This window comes from Strongylocentrotus purpuratus, unplaced genomic scaffold (assembly GCF_000002235.5).
Source record: "Strongylocentrotus purpuratus isolate Spur 01 unplaced genomic scaffold, Spur_5.0 spur5_scaffold_16, whole genome shotgun sequence".
Classification (NCBI taxonomy): domain Eukaryota; kingdom Metazoa; phylum Echinodermata; class Echinoidea; order Camarodonta; family Strongylocentrotidae; genus Strongylocentrotus; species Strongylocentrotus purpuratus.
Window position 1 is genome coordinate 14,809,854 of NW_022145601.1, and position 13,374 is coordinate 14,823,227.

At 38.3% G+C, this 13,374-nt stretch overlaps 1 protein-coding gene across 1 annotated transcript; it reads right to left on the reverse strand.

Moving 5' to 3' along the window:
* Nucleotides 1-250: 250 nt before the first annotated feature.
* Nucleotides 251-6,523, reverse strand: LOC591189 (DNA-directed RNA polymerase II subunit RPB4). The gene is made up of 4 exons (XM_790766.5): nt 6,368-6,523; nt 3,605-3,785; nt 2,636-2,737; nt 251-1,743 (listed from the first exon to the last, which is right to left on the reverse strand). Exons 1-4 carry the CDS (start codon nt 6,432-6,434, stop codon nt 1,665-1,667), a joined length of 429 nt encoding a protein of 142 aa, XP_795859.1. The 5' UTR covers nt 6,435-6,523; the 3' UTR covers nt 251-1,664.
* Nucleotides 6,524-13,374: the final 6,851 nt, after the last annotated feature.

Consider the following 13,374-nt stretch of genomic DNA (forward strand, 5'->3'; position numbering starts at 1 on the left):
TCTCTCTCTCTCTCCCTATCTGTCCATCTTTCTCCCTCTCTCTCTCTCTCTCTCTCTCTCTCTCTCTCGTTCCCTGTCTGTCCGTCTCTCTCTCTCCCTCTCTCTCACACCCTCTCCATCTCTCTTCCTCTCTCTTCCTGTCTGTGCTCTCTACCTATTCTTGCTTTCGTTCACTTCTCCTTTGACAGTAAATTGGAAAACATAGAAATATCATCAAGTAATAAATGAAAATAATCGCACAATAATATCACAATGAATGTAGTATGTACAAGACTATATACAAATAACTTTATTTTCATGTCTTCCAAATGGATATTCAGAGAGAAACATTGAACAAAGCTCGCCTTTTTATCATTCATGATCATAAAAACAAGTAACATTTGGTGAGTGCATGTGACATTGTATGATCATGTCATATTGAAGATTTAGACAGCTATATGACTAGTAATCGCTCCATAAAGAACTTGACATGGGATAGGAATTACAAAGTACATGTACAAAGCAACAAGTTTAGATAACTACAATAATGTACATTGCATGCTCAGATTTTATCAGCACTTATGTTTGAGAGTCATTTAACATTAATAATTACACCTAAAAAAAAATGGGAAATTTAATACAGAGCACAAACAAACAATAACAACGTATATTTAGTTCACAGAGGGGAAGGGGGTGTTTTAATGGGGATTGAAATCAGTAGTTTTTGTAATATGATTTATCATCATTTACTCTAACTTATTATTGGTTTGATGGTTTGTTTTACCTGACTGCTATTAGAAAGCATGTGTATGCTTGTAAATAAGCAACCAGGGGAATGATGGCTCTAAGTCCTCTACCATAGACTTGGAAATGAGGATTAATGTCTTACCAAAGGGCACTAGCGCATTGACATGGTTTCGAACCTGGTTACAAGACCACTGCTCTACCACTGAGCCATCACGTCTCCTTTTTATTTTAAATTCACAATTCATTTAAAAGAGTGTTTCAGATACTAAGACGGTTACAGACTTCCCCCCCCCCCCCCCCATGCCTTAGCCCGAAATCTGCACAACATATAAATATCAACAAATTGTTATGTACATGGAACATTAATCATAACAGAACACAGTATCTTCATACACTCTGGGTGTACCAAGTGTATTAAACAGCACATAGAAATAAAATGGACAGGGCAACTCAAATTATCCCTTTCCTTTCCCACCCCAACCCTGCTCTGATTACATTAGATGAAGAGACACATTCCAATACTAGAAAATTGCTACTTGCAACCGCTCAAAAATTCATATTCATCCTTTTAGACTGTATCACAGTTTTATTGAAAATAGGGTGGACTTACACTTCCCTTTAAGCTGCGGACTCTGTTGAGTTCAAGTTAGTAAATCATGACACACCTGGGGGAGGGAGGGGGGGGGGGGGGTTGTCCTGGTATTAATAATTGGGCAATTTTTTTTCTTTCTTCCAGGGTCTAATTTTACTGGAGGTAATTGCCAATTTTATTGCCCAGGATGTAATTGTCCAGATGATAATTGTCCTGGGGGTAATTCTCCTTCTAAAAACATCTTTTTAGAAACTCAAGACTTTCTTAAACAGGATGAGCGCTTTCATTTTAACTTTCCAGAGAGCTCCCTTCAAGTATGAACCTAGAAACGACATCATAATCTGCATCAGTACTGGAAACTCCTCTTTGTTTGCATGTTTTCCAAGACTTCTGTAAGTTCATCGTCCTCGAACCTTCCTTCAAGACTGGTTAACAAAAAGGGGAACAAACAAGAAAATGCATTGATAACTTGCAAGAATATAAAAAATAGTCATTGAAAAAAAATATTATTGTATAGCTCTAAAATTGCATTAGGAATTTACAACCAGTGATAACATAAAACATTTGATTAATTCAAATTCAAGATGACGAACATGACTGAAATCAGGAGGCCTAAAAAAATGTAGAGCTTAACTTTCACATCTAAAAGGGAAATAAGATACATTTGGGGTAAAGTATTCATTCATCAAGAAAATAAAAGGTATAGGTGTAAACAAAAATTAAAGAAATTAAAAGAAGTCCATGTTTCATTATTCATATAAAAAGATGATTATTGATACATGCACAACCTGACTTAATATGTACTCCTCTCGATACTAACATGTATGTTATTTTCTCCCTCTCCCCGCTCCTCTTTGTCCCTTGTCTTTCTATGATCTCTTTCTATCTTTCTCCCTTTTTAACCCAATTTGTATGCATCGCTTCATATTGTATTCATTCTTATTTTCATTTTCGAGAGGATATCACTTTAAGCTTATGCTTAAGACGACCTCTTTCTACTACATACCATGTCATTATCATACATCTAAAGCTATAGGAGTTATGTAAAATGTTGATGCATATATGGAATAAATAAACATCAAATCAAACATCAAGTGTTTGGTAGTGTTAAAGCCTGTCTGCACTAGTTTGGCCAGGAGTGATTAGACCACCCTGCTGGTCACTGACAGGTGGTTATCTCATCAAATCAGCTCTCAATTAACATAAGAAAAAGGGGACCATGGGTGACCAATGGTCACCACTTAGGCATTGTTGGGTATAAAGAGGGCGTTATAAGAAGTGCAGACAGGCTTTAAATAAGACATGTTATCATGATACCTTGGAATCAATGCTTTGGCCTCTTCTGCTGTTTCTGGACACAGGTTGGCAAGAAGGGCCAGCTCAAACTTGTGAAGCTTAGGTTGCTGCTGTTGTAATAATCTACATGTAAAGAAAGGAAATACAGTACAGAAGTCAAGTAGGGAGTGATCTGACTGTGACAACATATGATGAACAAAAGTAGATGCTACTATTAAGAAGCTAATATGAGGAATTCCAAAAAACTGTTTTGTATACACTCTGAAATTTCATGTACTCTTAAATATTGTAGTATGTTGCAAGGGAGGTTATACATTTCCTTTACATTGAAACATTAATAAAGAAAAGCTCACATGTCTCCTTGATCTCAATCTTATACAAAAGCATGAGAACAGCATCATTTACATCAAATATATCAATGTCAAGTGGTCTACAATGCTCACTGCTCATTTACAAAATTATTTTGAAATGATAGAGTTGAACACTAAATCAATATTATCAACAAATTGAAGTATGCAAATGAATCTTGTTGAGTACTTTTCTTTGAAAACATGATTTCAGTTAAACAATATTGATCTAAAATAGCAACTAAATGCAAAACGAATTCATGAGACTAAGGCCTACAGAGTATAGACGTCAATGATCTTTCATACAAAGTGAAATCACAGTCATTTATAAATTACAAAGGGCATTATTTTTAGGGAGGATCCACAAACACAAGCTACTTGTAGCTAGTTTATATTTGTGTATGAAATAGTCCTTAAATAGTTGCCAGAATGAGATGTTTGCACCCCCCCCCCCGATACACACACACACACACACAAAATCAAAAATCAAAATCCAGGCAGTATTGTGGTCTTTATACATTGTCTACTTTCAGGCGCGTACACCTCACCCCCTCCCCCTGGGGCCTCCTTGACAAAACTGGAACTGTTCATGCTCTACCACCAACACACAGGCAGGAGTATCAAAATTCATGATAAATCTTACCCTCTGACATCACCAATGGTTTCTCTGTTTTTAAACCGTGAGAATCTCCCTGTGTAGTTGAGTGTCTTCATGAAAACTTCACTGAGCTCCTGTTCTTCTTCCTGACTTTCATTCTGTTGCTTTCTATGCTGCAATAACATCTGTACTTCAGAGATCAGGAGAGTCTCTGCTTGCTCAAACACTGAAAGGTCAGAAAAGTGAGATAATAATAATAATAATAATAATAATAATCTTTTAGTCCACTCCAAATTTTATCAAACCAAAAATGGAAATTCTTTTTGCCCAATTGAGCCTGAGCAGCGCCAGATCGACGTTGCTCTATCCTTTATTGTTGGATGCCAAACAAGGTAGCAGCAACTTCCGTCTTTTAACGTCTTTTGGTATGACGCGTCCGGGGTTCAAACCCACGATCTCCCGGTTGTGAGACGGACGCTCCACTGACTAAGCCAACACACCGGTTATGCAATTGCAAGTTGTTTCAGTATTAAGTAATTTAATGGCACTGGGAATACTTTTTTTCAGGACTATGCAATCCTTTTTTTTAACCGTGTGTACGTACAGCGGCCGAGAAGCGGAGGTATAAAGATCGACGTATAGGGTAGAGCGCCCGGTATTCGGTCACTTAAGGGGAAATTGCTAATATTTTGAATTCTTACCTCTTTTATTTGGCAATCTACCCATCAAAAGAAAAGAAAATTATATCTCTAACAGGATTTTATAGTAAGGCTGCGACGGGTAGTCGAATGCACGAGTACCCGCACGGTTGAGAACTACTCGGGTACGATTTTTCGTACCCGAATATTCGGCCGCAAAAAAAAAAATGTCCAGGCCCACGCTTACCCGTGCCAGGGAGAGCGGCAGCCGCTGGCATGGTACCGTCGGTAAAAATGTTTCCCAACTCAAGCACTGTCAAACTCACCTTTCAGAAACTGGGACCAAATGTCCAGATTTCTGTTTGGACTTGGAGAAAAATGGATTATTCTGCCATCTTTGGTTTTTAAAACAGCATTGTTTACTGTTATTATTCTTAATAAATCGGCGCCTTCAACTGCAACTCAAATTAAAATTGCATGCGTTTTCGGCGAGGGACCTGGGAAACTGCCGAGTGGTATGGTAGTGGCAAAAAAAGAACAAAAATCAAAAAAATTCAAAAAAATTCAAAAAAATTATAAAAAAACATGGCGTCCGAATATTCCAGTATTCGCTTGTGAGCCTGGGAGTGTACTCGGGTACCTCATTACACTGTTGTGCACAGCCTTATTTCATAGTCACTTAAAATAAAGAATGATGATAAGCAAAATATTTCTGAAAGAAGACAGAGCATTTTTCTGCCCAGAATTTGGTCGCGCCGAATAGAATTCGGTCATGCGATTTGTGCGTGGTATCTCCGGTGCGAAGGAGCGAAGCGTATTTGCACACTATTTTCACACAATCGCGCGACAAAGAACTGAATGTTAATGCGTTGACCAAATACTGGACGAGTGCTACCGTATGGCAAGGGTATCGTATAAATACCTCTTGCACATCGACAACTGCGTCATTTGCAAATTCGCTGCGATGGAGCGAACACGGAAGAGCTCCTCTTCACACATATACTAAATTTATTGCGACAGCACACGTAGTTGTTTCGCAATAGACTTCTACATATGGCTATGCATGTTAGTGCATGTGCTACATGTAAGTGCTAACAGAACGTGGAAGAAAGTGCAGAAAGTTGTGCGACACTGACCAATTTCGAGCTAAGTTGGAGATCTTTCCGGGGCCCTATATTTAATTTTGAGAGTTAAGAAAAGTTGTTTAGCTGCCTGATTTGTGCAAGTTTCGTGGCTCATAAATTATTTTTTAAATTGTTACAGCTGTTGAAACGGCTGTCTGACCGAATACTGGACGCGCTACCCTACATTGTCCAGAAAAACAACTAAAATTCGACCAAATGAGCTTCAAATTTGTTGACCTTGGGGTTTGGACTAGTTATTCTGCATCAAGAAGGTATTTTCAATTATTTTTTTTAATTCTATTTTAGTCATATTTAGAGCATTTTTAGGATGTTCTGGAAGTTTTGACTGATCTGGGCTAAGGAGAAACTGTAGAATTTACCCGCTTCGCTTTTCTAGTTTTCCTTTTCTTTTAATTTTGCCACTTTTGGTATGTTCGACTTTGGCACTTTGTCTGAGGTTTGGGCTTTGGCTTTTCCTCTGGTTTGGTTATTTCTTCATGTTTCGAGGGACACTTTTCTGATGGGGAGGTCAAATATGATTTGTACTTTAGTCTCTTACTGTGCATGCAAGAATGTGCCGATTCATAGTCTATATATTTTGCTATTTTTGTGGTTTAATTTACAAAATTAATAATTTGTGAACGAATACTGGCGCTAATGCGCTATACAAATTTATGGGTTGATTCTCCCTTCCCGCTTTATACCAGTACTACATACATGTACAACTGATGTTTATTGCATTCATAATTGCAATTTTATTTCATTCATTTAAACAAAGTCATTACACATAAATAACAATCCATAATTACATAACATACACATTAAAAACATATTGGACAAAGACATACATACAAGGACATACAAATCAACTGAATAGGCTGCAACCTGAACTGAAAGGAAATCCTTAGAATTATATAAAGGTTGACCCATTGCCATGATTGCACTACACAGAAATGAATATGTCGGGCACATACAGTCAAAACTATCTAATCACTCTCTACTAAATACATCATCTCAAAACACTGATATGATTAAAATTATCTCACCTTTTGGAAATTTAAGTTCCGATGCATCTTCTTCCTGCTCTTCCTGACCAGGAATAAATGAAGCCATGATTTAAGTCGCAATTTAGTGATTTGTTTTTCTTGTTATGGATGGATTTCCACACTTTTCTCAATGCACTGTACCAATTTCTAACACGAGATGGTGCTGTTGATCTTTCGTTGCGCAGTCGCCGATCGACATCAACAAGCTTTAATTTATTACCAGTATCATTGTTATTATCAGTACTAGCAGCAGCATCATTTCATCATCATATTTTCATGTTCTACCTAGTTTAGCCCTGAGTGATCACAAATTCACACTTTACTATAATAAATTGTCAAAATACAATTAAGGAATCAATTATACGACAGTTAATGGTGCTACTCTGACCAGCCGGACTAGCCATATTTTTGTATGTAGAAGGAGTTTAGAATATGATTCTTATATTTATTTGTTAATATGTCTATTATTCTAACTTTCATTTTTCATTTAGCATGACGAAGAAATAAGAAGAAGACTATATTGGATGCACAGGGATGGGGATATAACATCAGTTTCATTGTAACCCCAATAGCAAGATTATTTGGCCCTTGTCCCTAACCAGTTCTTAAACAGAATGAAATAACAACATCACCTAGCTGATATACTCTACTCTATAATTGTTTTCCTTTTTTCTCTTACAAAATCAGAGAAATGTTTCCTTCCTGATAATCCTGTAGTTCAATTAGGCTCGGATTTTTAAGTACATGACGCTGTCTTTAATTTCCTGTGAATGAAAGCAATTAGTCGGATAATAAAGGTCATCCCGCGCATCTCATGATAACTTGGCCTTGCAGTTGAAGATGGATAAGTGGTGATGCAGTCGCAGCTAATCACTCGGCTAATCATCATCAATTCCAACTATAGCTCCCGCAAGACTAATACTAATAGCTAGACCACTTACCATGCTATATGCGTAAGATGTCTAGTTAAAGGAAACCAAAACCTTCATACTAAGTTACTTTTATTGTAAAGTTTAAAAGATTTGAATAAAATCAGTGAAAATTTGAACAAAATCGGGCAAGGAATAAGGAAGTAAGAGCTTTTTGAAATGACTAGTCACTAGAGGGCGGTATTCAATTTGATGACATCATCTGTGAACAACTCTCCATGCCTTTTGTACATAAAATTTCACAATTTTTTTGTTTTCTTCGTATTTATTTGTGTTCTTGATCCGACTTCATACCATGTGAAGTAGAATATCATTTTGCATTCTATAACTTGCTTTCGGGGAGTACATTATCCCAATCACAAGAAAGAAGGGAAAACATGAAATTTGATGTACAAAAGGCATGGAGAGTTGTCCACAGATGATGTCATCAAATTGAATACCGCCCTCTAGTGACTAGTCATTTCAAAAAGCTCTTACTTCCTTATTCCTTGCCCGATTTTGTTCAAATTGTCACAGATATTTTTCAAATATCTTAAACTTTACAATAAAAGTAACTTAGTATGAAGGTTTTGGTTTCCTTTAAAGGTATAGTTAATAAGTTTTCATGATATTGATTATACAATGGCATGAATAATTGTTAACTGTGTCAGTTTTATACAGATTAGCTGGCACTCTTTTCAATATTGTTTTCCTTTTAATGTCCAATTACAAAATCATAGAAATGTATCCTGTTTATAAGAATAAGAATTATTCTCACATATTTTTCTTTTGCTGCATATAATCACATAGAATGTTTTAAGAAAGATAGATATATTTAAAATCACGTTATTATATATATGCAACAATATATTTAAATAAATTGTCTCGCCGAGAACACATCAATTTCAAAATCATATAGATTACAATTCGTTTTGGGGTGGGGGTGAGGGGAGATGCCACAGAATAAGAGTTATTCTCACATAGTTTCTTTTGCTGCATTATACAATCACATACAATGTTTTAAGAAAGGTAAATACATTTAAAATCTCGCTATTCGGCGTTGTCTTCGACAGCATCATCCTAACCATGCGAGCTCCTTGATCTTAATGCTAGCTTGCGAATAATTCATGAAACTGTCTGCTCGCGGCGGAGATATAAGAAGATGAGGTATTAATACATGTAGGGCCTATCTGGGATGTATGAAAACCTTAGCGTGTCCAAGTATGTCTACTTTCCATGTCTCAATCGCAAAATATAAGATGTAATCTGAGAATCTCAGGTGTACAATGGGCTAGTGTGAACACGTCGTTGAGTCTTCGTCAATCGCGTACGGAAGAGGAGGAGAGGAAGAGAATTTTAATGATGGCTGCCATTATTCGCGATCGAAATGGAGGGAATTATAACACGTCCGTGTCTCAATTTGATGACAATAAATAACAGGTGCATGTATTATGCGGATAGTACCGAGGGATAGTCGCGTAAGATTCTCGCTTTCATGCAGTCCCTGTTATGTAGCTCGGGAATATAGATTTATTTGATTTTCTAGCTAGTGTGAACAACGTTTGTGAAGAAGAAGAATAGAGAATGTCAGATGTAAATGGATTGGTCTAGTGTGAACACATCATGCCTCGCTTTAATCAATCATGAAATATAGGATGAAGGATCATGGAATATTCTAGTGTGAATACAGTAGTTGGTATACAATAAAAATTGTGTCTCCCTTTCATCAACCGTGAAAAGGGGATAATGGGATATGATGATAGGATGAGAGGATAATCATACTGGGATAATCTAGTGTGAACACATCTGTACGTCTCGCTGTCGGTCATCAATCGTTGAAATATAAGATCAAGGGAATGTTTGAGGTATGAGGTGGTCTTGACCTTTGGAATTAAAAGAATTACACTCATCACATCACCTTGAGGTGACTCATCATGCGATGCATCATCTCAATAAATTTCCAAGTGGAGGGCTTGGTGGATGACACTAAACAGAAATTACCGTCTGGTATGGGGAACTCTTTAATAAATCTGACATTAATGTGTCAACCTTCTATATTTGAGGGGGTGATTCAGTGGAGCCAGACGTAGTCTCAGCGAAACTGTCAATAATTATATGATACTGAAGCTTTCGGTCTAGGATGGCAAGAGCTCGCGTATTCGATTACAATTATAAAGGGACTGATTAATGATTCCGTATAAAGAAAATCAGACAAAATTCCCTAATAATATAATTATATATATTTTAAAATGCAATTCAGATGCTTTTGTTCTGGGTACAAGAACATAATTAGAAGGCCTAAGCCAGATTGGGTTTTAAAACAGGGTAGTCCCCATTAGTATACAGGTTGTGCCCCTTCAGATCCATCATTGTTCGACAATATCGCTTACTAATTTTATATCTTAAATAGTGGATTAAAAAATGCATGATCTTGCTCCAATATTTGGAAGATGCATTTCAAAATGCATTTCATTTTTACCCTTCAGAATGTTTAATGCAGTTTGGACAATCCGTCCACAAACAGATTTGTGAAATAAATTCACTGGACATGTCCTCATGAAACTTAATCCTTATTCATTTACGATCACGCAGTAAATTCGATAATATACAGTTGGGAGTACCTGTATTCTTTTCTCAAGGGAAAGCAAACGACAGGCCTCGATCAGTATAGCGGCCTACCGGCATCTTCTACAATCAATACTAGTTCATGGTTACGCTGTAAATTTTGTCCTCTCATAATTATTTTTGAAAACAGATGGTATATTATTTTGTAGATTAGTATCACACTGAGGAGTGAGGAAGATGAATATACATGCATTTCCACTCCACTGTTTTTTGTTGGTGTGTGTACTTCAGGCCAAGGTCTATAATACAAACTGGCTGATATTATACAACGTTCAACCATCGGGGCTCTTTCCGCTCCTGCATCCGGGAGTGTCTAGAAGATGGATGTATGGGATGGCCAGACACGTTTTGGTATTGATTATCTGTTTAGCGAATGAGCCAAGTGATATAACAGTCACAGACTGAATCTCGGCAAAAATAAATCATGGTACATTGGGGGCAGTTTATAGAAGTTTTTTTTTTAATATCATTATTCGAGAGTATATCCTATAATATTATAGTGCCCCACCCCCGGCGTGTGTACGTCATAAACCCGCAGATCTTCACTTCATATCTTATTCATTAAGCATCCATCATGATTAATCCAAACAGTTCCTAAAATGTAAATCTGGTCCCCGTTTTCTTAAAACTTCTTACAATAAAACATCAAGGGAGCAGGGGTGGCGATTTCTTTTCATGACCGGGGGGTGGGGGACGAAATGCAAGATTGTTTACAATATTTACTTGTACGTTTTGGAGGATATTATTCGAGGGAGCGTACCGACCGAGCAAGCGCGTAGCCAGGATTTCATTTTAGGGGGGGCGGTAATGAGCACGCGAAGCGTGCGAATCACTTAAAGAGCGCGCGAAGCGCGCTCCCTAGGGGGGTGGGTGCAGGGAGGGGGGAGTTTCCCCCCTCCCGCGCGAAGCGCGGAAGCTTTGAAAGAAGACGATTCGTTGTACCTTTCTCGACTCATAATCCTTGTCTGAATTCAGTCCCTCCCCTCTCTCGCGCGAAGCTTTGACGTTTCATTAAATTATTAGAGAAAGAAGACGATTCGTTGTACCTCTCTCGACTCTTAATCCTTATCTGTATTCAGTCCCTCCCCTCTCTCACGCGAAGCTTTGACGTTTCATTAAATTATTAGAGAAAGAAGACGATTCGTTGTACCTTTCTCGACTCTTAATCCTTGTCTGAATTCTGTTCCCCCCCCCCCCTCTCGCCCGAGGCTTTGACGTTTCATTAAATTATTAGAGAAAGAAGACGATTTGTTGTACCTTTCCCGACTCATATTTCTTAATTTGAACTCAGTTTCCCCCTTCCCGCGCGAAGCGCGGAAGCTTTGACGATTCATTGTACCGTTCTCGACTCCTTTTCCCTTTTTCTTCCTACGTCCTCTTTCTTTTTTTCCTTCTCTTTCTCTCTCTTTTTTTTTTTTGGCCGGCGTTTTGGGGGGGGGGGCGACCGCCCCCACCGCCCCCCCCTGGCTACGCGCCTGCGACCGAGCGAGAAGATTTATGCATTCAATTTTGTACTAGTCTAAACGCTGAACTCTGTGGCCCTCCAGAGCCTAAACGTGTGTTGCAGTCTGATAGACAATATTTTCTATACATTATATTTTGCACTTTTTTTCAAATTTTCCGGGGGAGGGGGGCAATTCCCCTCTAAACATATTGAGGGGGGACGTGTCCCGCCCCCGGGATCGCCGCCCCATCAATGTAGACAGTTCCTCTAGCATATTCCTGGCCTCAGGGCCCTAGCTTCTTCTTCTTCATCTCAGCATGGACAAATTTGTGGTAGGTCCATCTCAGCTACAGTGTTTCTTATGAATTAATGGCAGCGGTGGGATGTAACGACTGACACGAGTTTGTGCCTGCAAACTATTAAATGTAGATATAAGTACATCAAGGGAGACAGCTCCTCAAGCTAATTCCTAGCCCTCAGGGCCCCAGCCTCTTCTTCATCTCACCATGGACAAATTTGTGGCAGGTCCATGCATGATCTCAGCTACAATGTCTTCTCATGAGTGGCAGCGGTGGGATTTGAATGAGTACGGCCGGTCAGTGCAGGGCTGATGATAATGGTGAGTGACAGAATGAGCCTAGTTCTGTCATCATGTCCATCCATATTATAAGTAGTTGAACATATCTCGATGAAAGGAGGCCAACATGAGGATTCACCGGATTCAGGAAATACACATGTACAACCAGGGGTACAACCACACTCCTGCAATTATAACCAACGTAGCGTAGCTTTTTTTTTAAAGATTTGTTTATACTTGATGATTTTCTAGTTGTATGTGTACTTTCTTGGTACATAAAAACATATCAGTCGATACCGAAATCGAGGCCTTAAATATCTATAATAGAAAAGAGAGGATGGGGAATGGGGAGGGGAGGAGGAGGAAGAGAGAGAGGGATGGGTGAATGGGGAGGGGAGGAGGAGGAAGAGAGAGAGGGGGTGGGGAGGGGAGGAGGCAGGAGGAGGAGGTGGAGAAAGAGAGGGAGAGGGATGTGAAGAAAGGGATGAAAGGTGGAAGGGCAGACAGAGGAGTAATTCATTCATTCATCCATTCATTCATTCATCCATCCATCCACCCATCCATTAATTCACCCATCCATCCATTCGTAATCCATCCACCCACAAATCCATTCATCCATCAATAATTCATTCATTTTTTCTCTCTCAAGGAAATACTCAAGCTATAGCACAATCGGAAATGGAGAGACATTTGAAAAACCTATCCAAGGCAATTTTCAATTCTCAATTACTTCTCATGAATCTCAATAGCCTATTGAAACTGCAAACATCAAAAGAGATTACATAATATTACAACATACTAACATGATTTCCATGGCATTGGAATTGTCCTTGATCTGATTTCCCAAGGTCTTTGTGATCGAGTCAAATGCAGAATAGATCATGTTTAGGTAACAATTCAGGAGAAACAATGAAAGAGACGGATAGTATATTACATATATGCATTTCATTTTTTAATGATTTGAGCCAAATAACAAACATACATGTATTTGGTATTGTACTGTATCAACTCATTCTACATGAAAGAAAAAAAAAAGTCACACCTATATACTGTACGTATTCATTTACCAAAACCTGTACAATCAGATAATATATCACTTATATTCTTCAAGGCACATTGTTCATTTACAAAATGAGACATTGTTTATTGATCAGGGCCCCGGTTTCATAAAACTTGTTACCAAGAACAACTGCCACAGATCTATGACAAGTCTGTTAATAACCAATCAACTGTGAGGATTTCAGTAGCTTATAACAGTCACCGTACCTAGTTATTGACAACATGTTTTGTGAAACAGGGCCCTATAGTTAACCTGTTTATTATTAGCAGCATATCTTAATCCAGCATCATCTTTCTACGCAACTGTTAACAAGGAATCCTGTTTTCTTTCCACCTAGGGTGTCACTTTCAGCTACATCCATAGGTACAGGGACATTCCTTTACCATTAAGAAA